At 43.2% G+C, this 23,746-nt stretch overlaps 1 protein-coding gene across 2 annotated transcripts in view; it reads right to left on the minus strand.

Annotated features, from left to right (window-relative positions):
* The window catches only part of LOC146064826 (cytochrome P450 2C5-like), a 41,824-nt gene that overhangs the window by 13,258 nt on the left and 4,820 nt on the right, over positions 1-23,746 (minus strand). The window contains exons 2-6 of one of the 2 annotated variants that reach the window (XM_083178729.1): positions 20,158-20,344; positions 17,298-17,460; positions 9,381-9,530; positions 6,935-7,095; positions 3,259-3,435 (exon numbers count right to left, since the gene is read on the minus strand). In XM_083178729.1, coding sequence (XP_083034855.1) covers positions 3,259-3,435; positions 6,935-7,095; positions 9,381-9,530; positions 17,298-17,460; positions 20,158-20,331 — 825 coding nt within the window. In that variant the 5' untranslated portion in view covers positions 20,332-20,344. The remainder of the gene's footprint in view (positions 1-3,258; positions 3,436-6,934; positions 7,096-9,380; positions 9,531-17,297; positions 17,461-20,157; positions 20,345-23,746) is intronic. The other variant, XM_083178730.1, reaches the window with a different exon arrangement.

Genomic DNA, 23,746 nt, shown 5'->3' on the forward strand with positions numbered 1-23,746 from the left:
AATTGTTGTTCAAAATAATATTTTTGGGGGGCACTATCATTCTCCTCAGCCAGTGGCAAATCTGGAGGTGACAGGATCAGTTGTATTCCTCCCTTCCTACACCTCCCTCCCCCAGCACAGGCAGAATAGACTGCTTGTAATCGGCAACAGCCTCCCTGGCTCACCACAGCGGTGGGGGAAGGAGGGGTTTGGTGGATATTAACCCCTCCATAAGGCCCGAGCCTGGGTAATTAGTACCCACCCCTTCCCCTGTTTGTGGCAATGGAGGCAGCCACTTGTGCACCATCACATACCAATAGTAATGGAACACGGGGAGAGAGATATAAAAAGCTATGTGCAGCCAGTAAAAAGTTGGTTCTAACGTGTAGGGAGCATAGGGGTAGATGTATGAAGCAGTGATAAGGGAGGAGAAGTGATAAAGTGCCTGGTTCTTTATCACCGGCCAATCAGCTCCTGACTGTTAAGTTACAGGCTGGGTTTACTAAGGAACAGTCAGGAGCTGATTGGCTGGTGATAAAGTACCAGGCAATTTATCACTTCTCCTCCCTTATCACTGCTTCATACACCTACCCCAGAGTTTGAAAGTCAGACACAAAACAGTTCTATAGTGTTAGAAATAATTAGAGCTGGATTGTTTGGGTGAGCTATAATCGTCAATGTTTAAATTAACTTACAATTACAAAATTAGAGCACATTTCTAATAAATAAACATTTTTGAATATTATTTTTAAGTTTCTAAATGCAAAATATACTTTGATTTGTCAAAATAGTTCATACACTGTAGTGTACATTTAATGTTTCCATTTATTTCTCTGTTAAAGGATCTGATTCGCATTGGGATGCGAATCAGATGCACAAGCGGCTTTTGCTGATTAACATGATATAAAGCATGTCTACAGTCTGTATGTAATTGTCACTATATTTGCTGGAAAAAAAATGTTCAGATACAGATAATGTATGTTCACAATTAGAAACAAAGTATAGACTAGACACATATTGTATGCGACTGTATTTGCATAACAAATAATGTTACACTTTTTGGCTGGGTAATACTACAGTATATCAGAACATTTTTTTCCGGCAGATACAGTTGCAATTACATACAGAATATAGGCATGCTGTATATATGCACAGTATATAATCAGCAAAAGCTGCTTGTCTGTCTGATTAGCATCCAGATCCAAGAGTTGGACAGAAAGGTTATCGTAAAAAACATACACTGACTCATGATAGACAGTCATATGGTCGACCACTAATGGGGGACAGTTAGGTACTTGTGTAGTATCACGGCTCCCACGATGGGCATCGTATAGTAAAAAATTGCATCGGATCGCATCGCATGCGATTTTGATCACAAATGCATCGAAATGCATTTAAATTAGTAGGAAACATGTGAAAAGCACCCCAAATGCCATTTTTCACACTGTACCACCCCCACTATCAACGCCAACCCGAAGCGTGGTGAGCGGCGGTGGTACGTGTCCTACGACCTTTTCATACCCCCACTATCCACGTCGGTGTGGAGTTGAGAATAGAAAGTGTGGCGAGCACGGCGAGCCACCGAGCCCGAAGCGTGGCGAACCCTGCGAGAGGACGCGGATACCTTCCCAGGTATCCGCGTCCCCTCGTGTGCTTCACAGGTGTCCGCGTCCACTCATCACGCTTCGGGCTCGGTGGCTTGCTGCGCTCGCCACACTTTCTATTCTCAACTCCGACGTGGATAGTGGGGGTATGAAAAGGTCGTAGGAAGCGTACCGCCGCCCCTCGCGGGCTCGCTGCGCTCGCTGCGCTTCGGGTTGGCGTTGATAGTGGGGGTGGTACAGTGTGAAAAATGACATTTGGGGTGCTTTTCACATGTTTCCTACTAATTTAAATGCATTTGTAATCAAAATTGCATGCGATGCGATCGCATGCGATTTTTTAAAAAATGCATCAAAAAACGGGAAGCATCGCATCACATCGCATGCCATCTCATGCCACAACATTTGGCATGCGATGGGAGCCGTGATACTACACAAGTACCGACAGTTACAATGTCGACAGGTAAAAGGTCGACAGGTGAAAAGTTGACAGGTAAAAAGGTAGACAGGTAAAAGGTTGACATGGTCAAAAGGTAGACAGACAAAAGGTCGACATGGAAAAATTTCGACATGAGTTTTTAATGTTTTTAGGGTGTCTAAGTTGACATAGGTCGACATGGACACTGTCTAAGTGTATCGTGTCCCCTCGCATGGTTCGCTATGCTGCGCTCGGCACACTATTTTATTCTCCCTTCATGCCCTAGTGGATGGCAGGGCATGAAATACCGCCTGTCAGCACATGTCAGCTGATAATTTTGTAAAAAAATGTGTCTACCTTTCCATGTCGACATTTTTTCACCATGTCTATCTTCATACCTTTTGACCCTGTCAACCTTTTGACTGTCGACTATTAGTGGTCGACCATATGACTGTCTATCATGAGTCAGTCTATGATCAGTCCATATACCGACAGAAAAGTCTCTCTCAGTACAAACTGTAGGTGTCACTGTCACAATCTCCTTTAAAATTATTGTTTGTAAATATCATTATTGTACCTTGGCCTGATCTAGCAATCACGTTAATATAGTCATACATGAAGTTTGCCTGGTATGTCAGCTTTGTGATATAGACAATATTTAAACATGACAGAGACTTGTGATGTTTTAGAGATAGATCTTCTATAGATAATAGTTAGTAAACATACAGTGGTGTAGCTAGAAATGTATCTCCCCCTGCCAAAACAAAATGCCGGTACCCCACCACCACCACCCCCCACCAAGAAGGGACGAGGCGATAGACTAGGGGGGTGCTGGCTGAGCTGACAGGTGACCCAGGCAGCAGTGAGCGATGAGCTGGTCCCGCTCCGTGCGGGGACTCAGTGCAGTGCATGTTTAATGAGCAGGTCCCCATCCCGTTTATATGTAATGAGCCGGACCCACTCATTACATATGCACGGGGCAGGGACCCGCTCATTCAATATGCACTACATTGGGTCCCCGCTCATTAGAGATGTACAGGGGGACCAGCTCAGTGCTCACTGCTGCCTGGGTCACCTGTCGGTCTCAGCCAGCAGTGCCCACCAGAGACCCCGCTGGCGCCGCTCCCCCAAGCCGCTGCAGGGTCTGCCACATATATAGCTACGCCACTGAAAACATAAATTTGGGGACTTGAATGGAGGCCCTACCATTTACATACTGTACACTTATATTAATGCTAAATGCAAGGATGTAATTGTTACCTCCAGCTGCTTAGCCAAGAACACATCAATCAGATTCCTCTGGTCGTTCACATCAAATTCTTCCTTCTGTTTCGTAAACGTTTCTCTTATAAAGCTCAGAATTCTTCTGGAGTTTTCAAACATTGTTCTGTGGACACCCGGCAGCCAGTCCATCAGCTTTGGAAAACTGTTGTACAACTTTAAAAGATGAAAGTAGTTTAAAAAAAAATCTAAAATCAACATTGAAGCTTTAAACTACTGTGTTATCATTCCCTTCGATATCGGAACGGGAAGTTGGCGGTGGGGACTAGGGGGAATGTCCGTCAGAGTTTGCCTCCAGGGCTCTCCCCTACCTTGCACGCACCTACAGTGTGTGGCTATTTACTGTGTGCTGAACACTTCTCCGGGGCCAGCCCTGCACCCTTCTCATTTCCCACTCCATCTTTGTTGAACTTAATGCAAACGGTAAGTGTTAAACTTGTAAGGCAACATTTCCACACTGTCACCTGAGGTCCTGGAAAGTCGGTATTGGTGTGTGTGTGTGGGTGTGTGTGTTGGTGGTGGGAGCAGTTAGCTGAAGTTTTGAATAGTATGCCAAAATATCTTGCAGCAGCCCTGGGTAACCTGTGCAACAGGCTTTTCCTTAATATTATAGTTTTTCAATTTTACATTCCTGTTACAGATTGTCACAGGTGATGGATTGGATGAATTCATGTGTATTGCAGGAATAACATGACTCTGGATGAGCCGATATTGGTAATTGGGTCCAGAATTAAAGAACTGAAAGATTGTGTTTATTGATGGTGATGAGGAGCCAAAGAAGAGGTGAGTGATTAGACAAAGACACTGCAGACAAACGGAGCTAGCCAGAAGTTAGTGACAGACGAGGAAGGTCAGGAGTCCACAGAGTTACAGATGAGGATCCCAGAGGATGGCAACTGAAGGCAGGCTAAGCTGAGTGACAGCAGAAGGCCAAGGTTCACCAGGAGTCTCCAGGAAGAGATCACCTCAGACTTTTTGTAATGACATTGAACAGTAGATATTCTATATAGCCAGAGGGTGGCTGCCATTGGCTGTCAATGCAGGAAGTCAGAATGGACTTAGGCTGGCCAATACCCCATTTGCCTATGACCAAGAGTAATGGACCCACTGTTCACCTTGGCGGTTGCTCAGGACTCAGATCCTGTTTGTGGTGGGTTATTTTTGTTTTTTAGTGTTACCCATTTGTTTTCTTGATGTACCATTTAATACTTGTAGAGGTCGTGTTGATTCCTCAAGTAGTTTGTTTTTAGGGAAACTCAACTACTTATTGAACCAAGTATCATAGACCTCATCTCATCTTGAGGACTGGACCATCAGTTTGTTTGGAAGTATGGGTTTATGTTAGGATGGTGTCATGGGTTTGATTCCAATGGTGCTAGGTGGGAGTTACCACTTGGTTCATGGGGCATTTATTGCACAATCACTCAAAGTAATGTATGAATATAGAACCCATTCTTTCCATTAAGGTTGACCTGGCTGTAGTGCACTGTAAGGGTATTGGGTGTCCATATACAGTAGTTTGGTCGGGGGCATTGTTTTTAGACATATATGAAGGTGTCCCAAAAATATAAGTTGATAAATAAGCCTCTATGCCTTTGTTATATAAGTGAACAGCATATTGTATAATCTATTATATGAATAATAATGATATTTTATTATATTCTATTTATCACCTGGGCGTATCTCCTTTTGATTTGATTTGATTTCACAGTTACAATGTTACCATATATATTATTATTAACAAGGGGACAATGGGTTTATGAGCCTCTAACAGGTATCAACTAAACCAGTAGTTACCTAACTACATGCCTAGGCACACTGGGTTTCTGCAAGGCTCTTGCAGTGGTGCCTCCGAATGGTGTTCAAGGACCAAATCAAATTATTTATGGTCAAAGTGATAGGAAAAACTTGTGCTAGTGGTTGGTAATTATACAATGTGCTGTGATTCAAGAAATTTTGGGAACCACTGAATTAAATCATACTGACATGTCACCACTTGCCTCCTACTAAATTAAAAATAAAACAACATACCTGTACTGTAGTTAGCAAACAAGGTCACATCTATTATTAAATAAGGATAGTGTGGTGGTAGTTTGGGGCCTATCTCCCTCAAACATTCCATTGCACTATATTTTTAGTGCTTATTCCAGGTGGCATCAATAGAGTACCTTGGCACATTTACCTAGTGACAAATGTTCAACTGCGTGAATATCGGCATTGCGTACAAATCTGAATTAGGTTCTAGGTCTTTTGGAAGTAGACTTAATAGCGGTGTAAAATTCAAAGTAAACTGATTGCCCACATACAGTGGATGAAACAAATTTGTGTGACCAAACATTTTCAAAGAACATCAAAGGAACTTTGGGAGTTTGGGCAGGTCCATGTGATGTCATGACATCATGCTGTAGTACTGCAATGCTCTGGGAAGGTTTTGGTTGGTCATGAAACATTTATGAAACCCCTTGGGACCTGTTGAGCCCTAGGCAGGTGCCTTGGTGGCCTTAGAACAAATTGGGAAAATAAACAGAAAAAAAAGGATTCTCTCTTTTTGTGGGACACTCTAGAGTGCCCCACAAAAAGAGAGAGTCCTTTCCTTTCTGTTTATTTTCCCAATGTGGTTATACTCTCCGGGAGGCAACTGCACCAGAGTTACTGATATGCTTGTATCACATACATAAAATTGTGAATCTTATAATACAATTACTGATACAGTATAAGAAAAAATATCCCATGTATTAGGATATACACTCTTTATTGAATCTAGAAGTGCAGCAGTAAATTCCCCTTCATTTTCGGCCTTAGAACAAAGTTAGTACCAAAATCCGCCTCTACATGTAAATCGATTACAACCCACTGAACCAGTTAATTAGATTATGTATGTTAGCAATTCACTATAAATGAATATACCAGGGATATCTCCTTGTGAACTGATTGGCTGCATACTCATTGATAGAAGACATATCTGAAGCCATGCAAATGAACATCACAGTCATGGACAGTTGGTGAGGCTTGCCTATTTCAATTTTGGAGAATGCTACAGCCCCACCTCCGGAGTCACAATTGCTTACAGTACATGAAAATCTCGGTTCTGCTCTTACTATTGGTCAGGTTAACTATAATATCATCAAAGGCTTCTCCATGGGTAAAGAATTACATTTCAAAATAATAAAATATTCTCATAAGAGATGTAAATGGTGATTCAGTTGTGGTTTTAAAAAGGTTTACAATTACTCAACCAGATCCTGAAATAACTGTCCAATTTTAAACTATTCAGTACTGTATAATGTATATCTCAAACAAGTTAAGTCTGACAGTTTGACTACAATTCTGGTATATAAAGGGTATTTAAAAGATTGTGGAAATACTTTAATAAATGAGCTTTGAAGGGAGGGACTATTTGTGGCAAGAGAGTAGAAACAAAAAATGAATTGAAACAACATACACTCTATATACTCGAGTATAAATCGACCTGAATATAAGCCGAGGCACCTCATTTTACAACAAAAAAACTGGGAAAACTTATTGACTCAAGTGGGACCCTCACTTGAGTACAAGCCGAGGGGGGCTTTTTCAGCATAAAAAATGTTCTGAAAAAGTAGGCTTATACTCGAGTATATATGGTATTTTTTAAAACAGCAATAGGACAATAACTTACCCGGACCGTAGGACTTCCCAGAAGTCTGACATTTTCATTAACTGAACTCATGAGCCTCAGTAGGGTTGGATCATCATATTCAAATCTACGACTGAGTAGTATGCACACAATTATATTGGCTACGGCAGCGTTCATGACGGTCAAATTATTAAAGGGCTTTTCTAGAAATGAAATAAGAAAAGACAAGTTTTTTTCTTTAATGTGTGCACACCCTTGTGGTTTGATTTTTGGTTTTGGCAAAATCACCTTCAAGTGTTTTGGATATCTTGAAAATTGATAAAAACAGCTAAAATCATGTTATTTGAACCTAGCAGCAGCACAAACACATGGCACTCACTTCAAAAGAAAATACAGTAGCACATCTATGTAATAGCACAGAGGTGGCAGACAGGATTACAGTTTAATAAAATATGTGCCCCATAAAATGTTTTTATTAGTCAAGAACTAGATCAGATGCCTGAAGGCAGTACAGGGAAATAAAAGGTAGAGTATGTAGTAGAAAGCAGGTAAAGCATTTATTTATTAATCAATTGATTAAAAAAGGAAAAATAAGAGATGTGGAACAAATTATTAAAACAAACCAACCTTCCAAAGGTGAGATTTGATTGCTTAATTCTAATTAATTCAAATTTTATTTTGATTGACGAATTTCGACTGATGTTTGTAGAACAAAGATGTGGGACAAATTATGAAAAACAATAATCCTAATGTGTGGTTTGATATTTTAATTATTAAATCCCAATGCAATTGCAAAGTGATCCATGCAGCAAACAGGCCTCATGAGTCAGGCCAGTAAAATAGATTGTGATTATGAGACAATACTCACAAAATACAGCCTACTGTATAATGAAAATAAAAATTTATTTAGTACATTATATTAAAAAAAGCATACAGAGTTTAACAAATCAAGCACTTCAATGACAGGAACTGACACATTTGTGGCTGAAGTGCTTGTTTTTTTGGCTCCCACTTCAGACCACAACTTTGTGGTTTAAGTAAACCAATGTTATATCTCTCGGAGACTCGTTTGATAGGAAGTAAGGAGTTGACCCTTAAAAATATATGAGTTGGGTGGATGTATACTTTTTCCCCACAGTGATAGGGCATTTGTTTTTAAGTTAGTAAAATTAGGTTGAGATTCCCTTGGTAAATATGTTTTCCTATGAGCTTCTGTGAACACTTTGCTTCATATACTTCCCATTTACATCCCTCCTTCATATAGTAATGAAATCCTCCATAAATTGGCATCTTTATAGCCCAATCCCCATTCACTCTTGTTATTTGATTGGGATATTTTTCAAAATGTTACCAACTCCATTATTGACAGCTGAAGGAAATCCTCAGCCTCTACTTCTCCTTTTCTTCCCTTCCTACTCTGTTCGCTAAATTGGTCTGAGACTTGGGTTGGTTAATATTTAGAGGATTTGCCGCTCCTTTGCTGCTCAGCATCGGCCACTCTAACACCTTCCATACACTTTCTCATATACTGTAGATTTAGCCTCAATCTTTGAGTCTTTCCCCTGGGATTTTTGGAGTAGAGTATTTGTAAAGAGGAATCTCTTTCTAGAAACTTAACCCATTTTGGTGGACTTTGCTGATGGTGGGCTCTGATCTCATTGCTGTTTGAGATCAGCAATGAGATCCTGCTTAAATACTAATGTTAAACATGATGCTCTCAATGCTTTTATTAGAGGCTTCTGCATTAAAAAAGGAATTGGAAATTAAAGTATCTATTAGGAGGAAATCGGGCTGGAACAGTCATACAGACAACGGGAAGCCTGGTATATTTTTCCAAAGCCCCCTTGGACCAATATTGTGCTTGCAGACTGAGGGGGAATAGGCTGGACTATCTCTTTGATAAGTAAAAATGTAGATTACTATTTTTCCCAGCATGCACAGTATTCTCAGGCAGTGGTGGGTGGTAGCTATCTGGTTAAAGAAGATGCTGACAGACAAATTATTCCAAACTTTCTTAATTCCCAGGATCCATCAAGGTTATTCTAGGACTAATACTGTAGTGCTGATGCTTTTTACTGGTATTTTTCGTCTCCAAAACCTCCTATTCCACTTAAGGCCCCATTTACACCACTTTACAGTCCTAGTTGCTATAGGATTCGTCAAAAATGACAGTGACTGTTTTTATCAAATTACTTAATGTTTTTAATAATTTCTCATCCATTAACAAGATCTCACTCTCCCTGAATCTTATCGTTCCATCTCCCTTCTGTTCAACATGCTAGCTAGAATTCTGGCTATGCTGTACGTTTTAAATTAGTCCTTATTTCCATTATACTCCTGGACTAGAGTGTGTTTATTCTGTGGAGGTTTACTGCACAGAATCTTCTCAGATTATTCTATCTATTGTAAAGAGGCACTTGGATGCTATAATTGCTATAGTTATCTCTAGTCTCTGTACCTGTGGATATTACACAGTAACATAACTCACCTCCATAGGATTTAAATTTCTTTATTAAACATTCGGCCTCTTCAATAATCCTGTTCTCGATGCCCTTCTTCCCCATCCCGAAATCACGTAATGTTGAAATCGCAAATCGTCTCATCGCTTTCCAGTTCTCACCGTTGGAAAAGACAATACCTGAACGGGGCGAGTACAGGTCAGGATTATTTGACGTGTATTCCACGTCCTCTCGCCACGCATATGGATCGGTGGCTCGCTGCGCTCGCCACATTTTATAGAAATCAAGTCCACACCAATGTGGATAGTGAAGGTATGAACTGGTTGGGAGGACACGCACTGCGTCTGCTCGCCATGCTTTGGGCAGGCGTGGATAGTGGGGGTTTGAAAGGGAGGCATTTGCCAGTATGTAACATGGAGCACTGGCAAATGCATTCTTTATTGTGCATGAGACGCACTTGCCGTCTCCCTGAAGCTGACACGGGCAGGGTTGCCGTACAAATTACTGTGACACACAAGAGTAAGAGATACTCGTGCATCTCAGGCAGATGGAGTGCCTCTCTACCGGTGCCCACATGATCTCCTCTCCACCAGCACAGGGGACCTGGTGGTTACCGGTGCTGTGTGAGAGGTACTCACTAGGCTTGCCAGGGACAGAGCTGCAGCTCATGGTAACAAGGTGACTACGTTGCTTGACGGGGACACTACACGGACTACGCAGGGCTGCCACTGGGATACTACGCTAATTATGCTAGGCTGCCATTGGGCTATGCTGACAGTGTAGCGTAGCCTACTGCCGTGAAACTACACAAGTACCGAAAATGTTTTCTTTCATCTTGTTACATTGCACCACATTTATTTACATTATTATTTATATTAAACAAATACATTGCTTAGCATTAGAACCTGTGACCTGTTTCACTGCAGGCAGACACCTTACTGATAGATCTATTTGCACCTGCACTGTAAGTATGCAGATTCTGACTACAGTATATATTGTATAATTGTGAGTTGGAAACCATTACTATTGGGCAGAGTTATGTACAGATGGAACGCTCTCCATGCAGCCAGGGGCTTGCGGTCAGAACGCCAGCCACCATCCCACCACAGCCACAGGAAGGGGATGTGCGCACACGAGATGCACACATATCCCCTTTAACCTGGAGCTACCCTCACCGCCTCGTCGCCGGTTAGCAATGCCGTCACCCACCTCCCCGCTCCCCCCTAACCCTGCCTGTCTCCCTGAAGCGGAGATGGGCAGGGTTAGCGCCCCAGCCTGCACGGTAACTGGGACGCGTGTGCGTGTTAGATGCTCATGCGTCCCAGTCAGATGGAGCGCCGGCTCACCAGCGGTGGCAGTCTGGCGAGCCCCGGTGCAGAACAAGAGGTGCTCCATTTCCAGTGTAGTAAATTTATATAGCTAGAATATGCATACTTCCTATGTAGGAGCAAATAGCTCAAAACACGGTGTGACACTAGCAAACATTAGGTTTAGAAAAAAAATTGCAGTCAATTGTCCTGCTAGGAGGAGGAGTCATCCACACAAGCAATATCAACAGCTTTTAATTAACTTATTTAAATTTACAGGGGAGGAGAGGTGCCCCCTTGGGAGCAGGAGCCCACCGGCAGATTACTCCATTGCCTCTCAGAGTTTCGCCTCTGCACTGCGCTGATCTCCAGGAAAACCCTGTCCTCATTAACAATGTGCTCCATTGTCTGTACATGCCGGATGATGGAGGGCATTGCTAATGACCCGATGGAGAATGCATCGTTGAAGAAATTGAGCATACACACCACACAATATTATAAAAACATATCGCTCAGAAGGGGCAAAATGAGCAATATCACTAAAAATATCGCTTTAGTGTGTATGGGGCTTTAGGAATAAGCTGTGGAACGGAAGGGTTAAGGTTAGGCTGCAATAGGGAAGGTGAAGGTTAGGCCCTAGTGGAGGGTAAAGCTGTGGGAGGGGAGGTTAGTCACTAAGGAGGGGGTTAAGGTTAGGGGTAATGGTTAAAACATAGCAATACTCACCTCCAACTTACTATTGGAAAGCGCAACATAATCTGCTGTGCTATGTAAGTAACTAAATAAATAAATAACTGCTGTAGAATCTGCCAGAAGAAACCATCAGATGACCTCTGGACCAGGAAGGCATCTATAGAGCCGTTGGCCCCTACAAACATGGAAGTCACTGTTTGACCACCATGAATGTTTTGTCGGTATTCTAAGGATTTCAACATGATGACTGTAAACGTAGTCCGTGTTGACATTCTTAGCATGTCAATGTGCTTTATTACAACAATGTCAACATTCTCCTGTCAACATTGAATGTTGGCATAATATACAGAATGCAAGGATAGGAAGAGTGAGATTACTCACTGGTAACGGGAGCAGCTGGTTTTATAGGAAGAAGTATAGGGACAGTACCGGTGTTAAATGCACCCCCTCTGAATACAGGCTTCTATTTGTGATAACTTCTAAATACTTCACTTATTGGATTACAAATACACAGTGGAAATGCATTCTCAATGAGGGACTTTAAAGCTTCAGGAAAAGAAAATAATATAAACTAAAAGCGCTTATTCTTTCCTTATGATAGACAGAGACTAGTGTACACTTGTTATATGGTTTCACATTATTGCGCAATAATAACGATAAAGAATCTAAGTGAGGTTATACATTTTCAGATATATTGCATGAATTTAATGTGTGCATGTTATTAACCTATTTATTGTTTAAGAGCGAAAAGGTAGGATTGCTCAACCTTTTATTTTGAAGTAATCAGCTCGTAAGCATTGTTTGAAGGCCGGCATCAGATTCAGTGCCAGTATAATAAAAATTGTTAATGCTTGTTGTTATTGATGTTGTAACAATTGAAGTGCATATCCTCATTTCTGGAAATAATAAATTGTTGAATATTGAAGAGGAATTGTCTCCACGTGGAATACTGAACACCTGTAAAGATAAGAACAGTAATACCTACCTGCGAAACCCTGTAACAGATTTCACAATTGGCGTCTGACGAACAGGATACTTACATCAAAAGTGGAGAAAACCCAACCCAGCGTCACTCAAAATGTCTCAAGACGATAGTCAGGAGAGACAAGAAGTAATGCTTGGCAACGAGGACCAAGGACATGCAGCGGCTAGAATAAGTTCAACGCCACGTAAACCGGCAGTGATAACTATGCCCTATTACTTGGGGGCGCCATGGCTTCCCACTTATACTGGAGATATGACTTCAGGGAACAAATCGAGACCATATTCCAAGTATATAGGTTAGATGAAGACCAACAAGTGGAGATCCTTTTGGCTCAACTGAAGGGGTTTGCAAAAAGGGAAGTGAAGTCGTGGCCGGAAAGTCAAAAGAAATCGGCAAAGGACATACTAAACAAATTGGCAAAAGTGTTCGATGAGAAGACTCTATCAGAACTTAAAACACAGTTTTATTCCAGAAAACAGCAACCACATGAAACGCTTCGAGAATACGCTGTAGTATTACAGGAGGCATTACGAGATATAAAGTTGTGTGCCCCAAGAGAACCGATTGAAGAAGATGAGACGTTAACCAATCAATTCCTCGATGGAATCTACGACGCGAATATGAAAGGACAAGTAAAAATGTTGCATCGACAAGAATCATCCATAAACTTTGCAGACTTCAAGGACTTGATAACAAGGGTGTTAGGCGATAAACCCAAAAGGGAACCGTGAACGCACCTGTTGAAACAGTTTTTCAGCAAGTTCAATCTGCTGCCTTTAAAGACCCCATTGAAGAAATGAAAGGGCAAATTGCTGAATTGACACAAGGAATGACGGATCTTTGTCGAGAATTGAGAACCTTAAAAGAGACGCAGACATTACAGAGACCCTGGCAGATGGAGAGAGAGCCCTGCTACGGAAATGATGGGAGAAACGCTTCATGGAGCTCCCGCCGACTTCCTACAGATAAATTAGATGAACAAGGAAGACCCATCTGCAGGCATTGCCAAAGGAGCGGGCATATTGAGCAAAATTGCCGCCGTACGGAACATAGAAACAGGACTCCCGAGGTCCGAGACCAACCGTCGGGAGAATCGTCAGTAGAAGGTCCCACATCGCAAGAATGGATACCAAAATTCATTGGGTGTTGCCCTACTCTTGACATCAAAGTGAATGGAGTCAACATACCAGCATTGTTGGATACCGGGTAACAAGTGACTACGATTCGTTGGGATGAGTTTATTAAGCATTGGAGGAAAGAAAGTATCATAGCCACACCACCGGCCGGGTTGAATTTGTTAGCCAGCAATGGACAACGTATCGAGTGTTGCGGATACTTTGAAGCTGAGATCAAGATAGGACAAGCTTGTCTCCTCAATCAAGGATGTTTAATTACGGCCGTTAAAGAACAATGGTTACCGCCCATAATTATTGGAATGAATGTCCTAAGAAATTGCCCGGAAGAACTAATCTTGACACTGACACAAAAATCGTACAGCCAACCTCAGACTCTGAACCGAATTATGCAGCACACTATCTATGGCCGGAGAAGCCAGGTAGAGAAGAGAGTGCTGGCTACTCAGGTACAAGGAACTGTCACGTGGTTTAATGTCCGGAAGAGGTATGGCTTCATCAACAGGAATGATACAAAAGAGGATGTCTTTGTCCATCAGACGGCCATAAAGAGAAACAACCCCCAGAAATTTCTGTGCAGTGTTGGAGAGGGCGAGACGGTTGAATTTGATGTGGTAGAAGGAGAGAAGGGTGCTGAGGCAGCCAACGTGATGGGCCCTGGCGGCGTACCAGTTAAAGGAAGCCAGTTTGCTCCCAACAGACGTTGGGTTCCGCAGATGGTCTTACCAGCCAAAATTAGAGGATGCTGCCGAATCTGGTGGAGAAAGCATAAGTACAGACCAAACCAGTGAACGGGAGAAAGTGGAAGAAGTGTTCCCTCTGCAGAGACCCATCCAGTGCAGAAGTCCACCGCCATTCTCCCACAGGCAACCTTTTGGTAGGGGAAACAGAGCAGCGGATCAGAAGCTTGACACCCTCCCTGAGGGGACGGAAGTGATACAGACCGATGGGGTGTATGGAATAAGAAGAGATGGAGATGACCACCAAGTTCTTAAGGTGGTACACAGAAACCAAATCGAGCCATGCCAGGACTGTACAGAAGACGACGCAATACCACAAGTCCCCTACCATCCTATGGAAGACCCAGTATATCTTCAGCGCCTTAGGGAAATACTCCTCGCAGAGAAGAGAGGCCGAGGAACGTGGTCCATTCCTCCACAAAGATGGTGTAGAGGAGATGTCCAGCAGACTCACTAGAAGTACCAGAGGGTAGTATATATGTTTTAAGTAAAGAATAGTTTATGGTCAAAATGTAGATTCTCTTGACTTGAAAGAATGTAATGATTTGCAATGTTTGATCTGTATATGTATGTATGTATATATATGTCCATGTAGTATATTGATGTTTTAAAATGTATGAAGTACATTGCCTGAGGACATGCAATGCTTTACCGGGGTAAAATGTGATAACTTCATATATGGGCATATGATGCCAAACTAAATATTCTTATTATAGATACTGAAAGTTGTGTTATAAACTCACATATATGGATGTCTTCACAGAAGACATAATAGACTTTCATGGAAAGCAATGAATTTGCTATTAATATGAAGACCTTTGTTAATACTACAATACGTTGGAACCCCTCTCAGAGGGAAGTGGACTACCCTAAAAGGGAATTCCCCATAGACTTAAAATGAGCAGTCTGGCCCAACGTCCCTGATTATAGGGGAGACTGTGGGAACCATGGTGATGGACACATTTTAAATAAAGTTATTGGGCTCGTGAGCAGAGCGGGAGACTGTGCCCAGCGCGAGGAGGGTTATATAAAAAAAGTGACAGCCGTTTCTGGTGGCGCAGTCCCCCTCAGGAAAGGGTTAAGTGCAGAGCTGCGCAGCCTAAAGCAGGTGGATAGCGATGCTGACAGGGAGCAGTGTCCCTGAGGAGATTGGAAATAAGCAGAGCTGCGCAGCAACACAGCGGCGGAGAGCGGTGCTAGGGATAGGAGAAGAGAAGTACCGGAGGTGATTAGAAGTCTAGTGAAGTCTGTTCCAGTGTCCAGACACTGACGGCCTGGAGAAAGCGCGTCATCGAAGGTACCCGTACTTCAGCCGCAAACGGACGGAGGCTTCCGGCAGGGAGTGCTGAAGAACCAGGTCATCGCTGGGCAGCAACGGAGGCGGGCCGCGACGTCAGTAAGGGGGCGGCGGCCGAGCCGGAGTGATAGTCTGGACTCGGAGGTTACCCGGCGGGCGGTGACTGACAGCCGGGGGAGGCCGCATCATCGCAGGAGGCGGCACCAGAGGCGGAGAGTCCTTGTAGTAGGCGGCAGAGGAGGTGGTGATCCAGAGGGTTCTGCAGTATAACAGTAGAACCTAGGGGTGTGGTAAGTGGCTACCCGCCCATCCAAAGGCAGGTTAATGAAGTTAAGGCCAGCCCTCCGCACAACACACAGATCAGCTTTAGCAATATCCAACAAGCGCAGTACATCTGTATAGTGCAGTCTGTCAGAAGTGTATTTATCAGGCATCGAGATCCCCCACAACATATCTGACATTCTCCGCAAAAGACAGCTTGTTTAGATCCAGGCAACGCTCAAAGTCCTGACAGCTTCCAGCAGAAAGTGGTTATATTTTCATTAGACTACATGCAGGGGAAGCTGCTTATGTCAAACACTGGTTATTCAATACCTTGGAATAATACCAATACCTGAGGAATAATAGGACTTCCGCTAACTATTAAAGTCTGGTTGCCAGATAATATATAATGACTTTGATGCAAATATTAAAAGGAATCTCAAGAAAGAGTACAGGGAGCTACAGTTTCTGCCATTCTGTATAGCAGCTTATATTCCTGGTGAGACATTCTCGAGCAGTCATCAGTATTCATTGTCCACAATCGGTTATTCCCTTCGGATAAGCCTATACACCTTAGAAGATAGAGTAAAGAACCATTTATAGTTGTGATCTATTCAGCCAGTAAAGTTTAACCTCTAGTGAAACTGTCTCAGCTACCTTAGTCAAGGGAGATAATTAAACAGACTAGAGCTACCCAACATCTCCCCAACTCGGGAAAACATTTCCGTAATTTTAGCAAAGGTTAAAGTTCATTCAGAAACGGTAATAAGGACAAGTTTACCATCTGCAGTGAAAGATAATTCATTATTGCACTTATAAAGTACAGACAGCGGCTTCAGGGACAAATAACGAGTATCTTCCCTACTAAATACTTCACTTATTGGATTACAAATACACAGTGGAAATGCATTCTCAATGAGGGACTTTAAAGCTTCAGGAAAAGAAAATAATATAAACTAAAAGCGCTTATTCTTTCCTTATGATAGACAGAGACTAGTGTACACTTGTTATATGGTTTCACATTATTGCGCAATAATAACGATAAAGAATCTAAGTGAGGTTATACATTTTCAGATATATTGCATGAATTTAATGTGTGCATGTTATTAACCTATTTATTGTTTAAGAGCGAAAAGGTAGGATTGCTCAACCTTTTATTTTGAAGTAATCAGCTCGTAAGCATTGTTTGAAGGCCGGCATCAGATTCAGTGCCAGTATAATAAAAATTGTTAATGCTTGTTGTTATTGATGTTGTAACAATTGAAGTGCATATCCTCATTTCTGGAAATAATAAATTGTTGAATATTGAAGAGGAATTGTCTCCACGTGGAATACTGAACACCTGTAAAGATAAGAACAGTAATACCTACCTGTGAAACCCCTGTAACAGATTTCACATATTTACCTGTAGATGCTTCCAGGCTGCATGCAACTCAGTCAGCCGCGATACATCGCATATCACCCACCATTGCTGAGCACAGGTCATCCTGAGCCTTTCCAGCTTATATAGAGAAACTAAAAGAAAATTACCATTATTGTTTGTTGTTTTAGCAATGATGGGGACATGCGGTCGGTCAGCAAATATCTCAGCGTGGTTGATTAGAGCATCCTTAATAGCCTCATATCCCCATAGGACGACCGTCTTTGTCATGCCGAACTGGACACTGAATATTGGGCCGTACGTCTTAGCCATCTGTAAATGCAGCAAATAAAAGCTGAGGTTATCTTGAGCTAGGTATATGCAGTGTTACATTATAGCCCTCACAATGAGCGTCAGTAGTGATCCATATCTTGGGGATTACCAGGCACATACACAGATATTTTAATTGTGTGGAGACATTTAATGTTCTGTTGGTGGATTTACTATTGGCTAGGTGAGACACATGCTGGGGGGAAAGGAGGGACAGAACTTGGATGCTTTTAATATTACTCTCAGTAAAACATTTCCCAGTAGCAATATATTTCCACTGCACTGTGCGGTAAACTTGCTGATCTGGGTCGTGGACTGGTTGGACAAATGAAGTGTTCACCTTAGCAGTCCTATACAGTAACATGTATATATTATTTTATAAAAAAAATGGCTTATCTTACCATTATACTATATTCAAAACTAATCACCAAATGATAATAAAAATTGGGTAATGGCGACTCAGTAGTCATTGGTAATACTAAAGAATAAGATCAATGTCTACTGGAAGCGACTGGGGGTTATCAAGGTAAATCAGGCACCTGGAATGGGGTGTGAGTCAAGCTGACACTAAATGGAAGGTCAATTCACAATACAAAGGTATACAAAAATAAAATAAAAACAAGAGTAGCGCTATAAATGATGATAAAGTTAAAATCCGACTGGATCAATTGTAAAAAAAAAAAATATTCAAATGTATTATTAGACAATATAAGAACAGTTAAAAAAAAACAAGAAAAAAACATAATACAGTAAACAATGGGACATTTGGAAGAGGTAATTACTGGAATCTGCTTGTTCCTAAGGTGCTCAGTTTTCAGAATATGCTGTACACAGGGCCCCAAATTAAGCTCAACCACTCTGGATTGTATACGTCACCAAATTCTATCCATACTGATGGATGATTGCCACTAGAGGAAACGATTAAGCTCAGTTGGAGCATGCAAAGTCCACACAATGGTGCGGATGTGGCAGGGTCCAGTATTGCAGCTGGAAATGCAGGTAAGGTCCGGGTCCCAAGCCAGGGTAATGAAGTGGATGCTTAATGACATGAAATAAAGTCAAGCTGAGCTGGTTCAAACTGAAAAGCAGAGTATAGCATTCCCACCCCATTACCCTTGCCTGGGTCCCGGACCGGTATCATGGTATCATGCCTTAACCACTAGGGATGGAGAATGTAACATTACCATACGGAACATGAATCTGGTTATGGGAAGAGGAATCTACAATAACACAGAAAGCAGACACACAGAGTATTTTACTCTCAGTAGAATTATCAGAGCCGGCCCTAGGTATAGACAAGCTTGGCAAATGCCTAGGGAATTCAGAATTTCAAGGGAATTCCAAGCTTGCATAGTGTTGGGGGGGGGGGTTCATTGTTTGGGCCGGAAGCCTGGAACAGGCAGCTGTGGGAGCTGGTGGGCCAGGTGTAGTCAGTCTTGGCAGCGGAGAGCATTATCCCCTTAATGGCTTTCTTTTTATCAAAGCATGGAGAGAGAGAGAGAGAGAGATAAATCTATGAGAGACAAACTAACAGCCAAATCAGCTTCCGCATTACATTTTACAAATTGTGGTCGAAAATGACAGTTAGGAGCACATTGGCTGATACATTGGGGCAGATGATCTGCTGTTTTCGTTTTTTTAAATAACAGGTACCGCTTCTCCAGCATAACGTGGAGAAGCGGGCACCCATTATGGGCAGATGTATTAACCCCCTCCAAACCGATAAGGAGAGACGTTATGCCCAGCGTTAATGGCTCTCCTTATCGGCTCCCCCCCCAGCGTTTTGCACATGCGCAGTGCAATCCCCCCTCGGCCGGCTCTAATGGGCATGCACAAGATCTTGCTAAAACCACGAGATCTCCAGCGCAGCCCGAGCCAGCAGCAGGATTAGTGTTATCCCCGCAGTGGGGGATAGGACAACGATAGCCTTGGGCTGGCGAAGCGGCCGGGGAGATTTAAAGCCTAGGCGGCTGCTAATGCATTGCCCGGGCCGCTAAACATTGGGGGGGATTACACAGCTCACATTAGCACACCTAACATTAGCCTAAACGTAATCCCCCTCAGGTAACCAGCGTTAAGTGCATTTCTGCACTTAACGCTGGTCCATACATCTGCCCCGTTGTTTCTCACAATTTTATCTCACTCCAAGCTTTGATAACCCCCCTAAATTTTTTATTATAATAATGACTAAAATAATAAGTGTTTTATTTCTTAAAGCCTCATATAAGAGGTAACAGCGGAGCTGTACCCCCCTATATACCCCATATATACCCAATAATGTACAAACATTATGAAACTCAGGGGGCTGCAAAGGGTGCTTGTGAGTCAGCAGTGACTGTATCAAATCTCTATGAAATGAGTTGAGAGACATCGGTTGTAGTTCAGCAGCCCCCTGCCTTTCTTTCTTGTGCCCCTCTGAAAGCAGGAGCCCAACAGCCAGTGCCTCCAATGTCTCTGGGAGTTACTGTATGCCCCAGAGACGGGCCAGATGTATCAAGCCTAAAAAGTGATAAAATGGAGAGTGATAAACAGCCAGCCAATCAGCTCCTACCTGCCATGTCACAAGCTGGGTTTGAAAAATAACAGGTAGGAGCTGATTGGCTGGTTGTTTATCACTCTCCATTTTATCACTTTTGAAGCTTGATACATCTGGCCCAGAGTATATAAGTTAGTGAATGCGAAGCACTGGTGCTGTATTACCTCTGCAAATGTGTTCTGAGGCTTCGCCATGTCAATCATGTGCATATTTCCAATGATCGGCAAAGTCTTCGGTCCCGGGGGGAAATTCTTGTACTTTTGTTGTTTCTGATTGTTATACACATAGGCCAAGTATAGGATGACCACAATGGACACAAGGACTGTGACAAGGTCCATGGCAAAAAGTCTTCTGCAAAAGATAAAACATACAGTAGTTGATTAGAAATTTCATGTCTTCAATGTACTTTCAATGCATTATAGTGTGGTCACTGTTCACAGGGGCCGTCCCCGATGGTGAGGTTCTCTGCATGCATAAAACCACTGAGCGAATGCAGTCGGTGAGTTTTACATTAAACACTAAATGACGGACAGGCAGGGGGCGGACACTGGGGTCCTCCCAGCTATTTATGGGTGTGCCCCCAAAAACAATGGGTAAGCCCATGGAAATGCTGGTTGGACACCTGCGACCGAAGACATAACCATGCCTGCTTGGGTCAGCAAACAGCGAGCAGGACTGAATTACCCCCACAGTTAATTACTGTGGAGTTCGGCATGTCTGCTATGGGTGGACTATTCCACCCATGGTCATCCTACACAGTGTCTCCCAAGATGGCTGCCTCACCTGGTACCTTGCAAGAGTGGAACACACAACCCACGGCAGTTATTACCCACAATGCCTACACCAATCCTGCATTATGCTTACTGTCCATTCATTCTGCTTTCTTTTTATGTCTTTGTGGCTTGTCTATTGCTGTATGACTTACATCTTCTGTATTATGGGTCTGATTCTGGTTGACTCAATAAGCTGCAAAAATCGCAGCTAATCAAGTGCCAGAGAACCCACCCTGCCGCTCCGGCGAATATCCCCCCGCCGATGAGTCCCGTCGCTACCATGCAATAAAGACTAATCCATTTGTGTGCCGCTGCAGGAGAAATCATTCCATGGTCCCCAACCCCTGAGTTTTATTTGTGGCCTCTGGGATGAAGACAGGGCAGGTGGCTGATGTCATCGCCCCCTATGTGCATTGTTTTTGATGTCTGTAAAAACACCTAAAGACCTGCTGGAAAAAAGAGTGCTACAGTATATAAATTTAATTATTATTAAATGGGTACGCTACCCACTGACAGCTGTGATGGTTTGTAATGGAAAGGGGGGGGGGATTTAGAATAGAATAGAATTCCTTTATTCGTCTTACAATGAGACATTTCCAATTGTTACAGCAAGGTTCAAAGTACAGATAAGAGTAAAATGGCCTAATACGAACACACATGATAAGATCCGAACACACATGATAAGATCCGGGTGACCAGCTTCCAGGGACGCCTGTTTGTTGTTTCAACATCTGTCTGTTTGTCTATTGTCATTGTAGACAACATCACTCGGTGAGAGTCAGCTGGGGCATTCTGTACCTTGTTTTTAATGCAAATATTTGTTTTAAATAAAAGGCGGTACATCACTATACCAGCTCTCTACTTTATTTACATGTTACAACGGGAATCTGAGGTACCAGAGATTGGTGGTGACGATACGGCTCGTATTTAGCTGAAGATGGATCCCCTGACGCCAAATAGCAAAGTTCTGCACAAGTTCTCTGTTCTCTCCATCTACGATAAGGCCCACAATAGCAGCGTCATCAGAGAACTTCTGTAGATGACAGGTTGATGTATTGTATGTGAAATCTGCAGTATAGAGGGTAAAGAGAAAAGGTGCCAAAACCGTTCCCTGCGGCGGCCCTGCACTACAGATAATAGTATCGGACTGGCACTCCCTGGTCCTCACATAGGACCTTATTCTGGTTCGGCCGCATCACCGTATGTAAGCGAAAGTCCACCCACAAAACATCCGCATACGGACGGCCACAAACACAGACAAAGGGGAGTGGCGTACACTTGAGCGTACGCCACCGTACACGGACAGATCTTCTCAGACACCGCTAACTGGCGTACAATAGAGCGTACGTCAACGTTTACGGACGGTTCTCCTCCGCTAACACACCGACAGCTTACGGCTATCTGAGCATAAAGCCACCGTGCACGGACGGGTCTTGTCCGTTTTCCCACCGACATCTTCCGGCTATCTGAGCGTTCGCCACCGTGCACGGACGGGTCTCGCCTGTTTTCAATGGAAAACTCAGCGTATGTCAACCATCGTGAGAGTACGTCCGTGCACGCTGGCATACCCTTCACATATATGGACTTGCTAATCTAGCCTTTCAACTATGATTAAGCCAATTAAATGAATTATTCTAATTGTTCATCAATTATTGTTTTCTATTACCTCAATTGTCTACCCTTAATGAACACCCTAATAAAAATACATTTTACCCCTCCTTACATGTATATTTATTATGTTCTAATGTTGCATTTTAATCACTATCTATGTGTCCCCACATTGCTGTTACTTTTAAAACAACTTATGTTGGTGCTACAGTGAAAACGTTGACACGTCGACTTGTGTAGATTGAGTGTGCTGCTGTTTAAAGTATATGAAAACACTTACTGAATGTGTGTAAATGGTTACAAACTAACTACCTTGCCATATATAAGCAGGTCTTAAAATTAATCTTAGCTAAAATGAAACCAACCTTTACATGTCGAGAAGTATAGAAAGATATGCTTCCAATGTGTTTGAGGGCTGTGTGTGGCTTGCAGGTAGTGAAATCATGGTTTGGACTTAATAGACTGCAGCATTGCTTATTACATTCAGGTGTATGTGTTTGAGTAGTAATCAGCGTTAATTAGCAAACCCAGGCGTCCACTCTCATGCGGTATCTGTAGGGGTGGCCTGGAGGTGTCGGTGGTGGCCGCCTGTTTTGTGTCCGAAATGCAAGGTGCTTTCGCCGATCGAGCGGTAGTAGCACCGTACATTTTTTGTGCACACCCCCGTGTACGCCCATGTTTACGCCCAGTTTCCCTCATTATTTCAGCCGCTCCCCTCAACACGCCCCCATGCCGCCCACAATGACCGTACTCTTGCGGACAGGTTTTTTCGCACGGAAAGACCCGTCCGTGAGCGTTGTGAAGTCGCCGCACCTGTGCATTGCGGAAGGTACGCATGCGCAGAACAAAAAAAACCAACAGATTCGCCGTTGTACGTTAATAACGTATGAACCAGAATAACCCCCACACTGTGGGCAGTTAGTAAGGAAATCCAGGATCCAGGTGATTAGATGATGATCCACCCCTGAGTCAACCAGCTTTTCCCCAGAAGCATGGGCTGAATGGTGTTAAAAGCACTGGAGAAGTCAAAGGACATGATTCTCACGGTGGCCGTTTAAATGCATTGTATCCAGGGCCGGCGCCACCACTAGGCAAATCTAGGCATTTGCCTAGGGCGCCGGCCACTGGAGGGCGGTATTTCGCCCCCCCCCCCCGCTGCCGCCCGGGTACCTGTCCTGCGGCGTATATGTGCGTAAAAGCTGGCTGCGGCGGCAGCGGGGGTCCCTGCAGTCAATAAGAAATAACGAGCGCTATCCGCCGGGCTAGGAAGCGCTTCTGTTTTGGAAACACTGGCCGCACGCTGATTGGCTGAGATTCAGCCAATCAGCGTGCGCCGCGACAGCCAGTGTTTCCAAAACAGAAGCGCTTCCGC

Source organism: Crinia signifera, chromosome 3 (genome assembly GCF_055691185.1).
Source record: "Crinia signifera chromosome 3, ASM5569118v1, whole genome shotgun sequence".
NCBI lineage: Eukaryota > Metazoa > Chordata > Amphibia > Anura > Myobatrachidae > Crinia > Crinia signifera.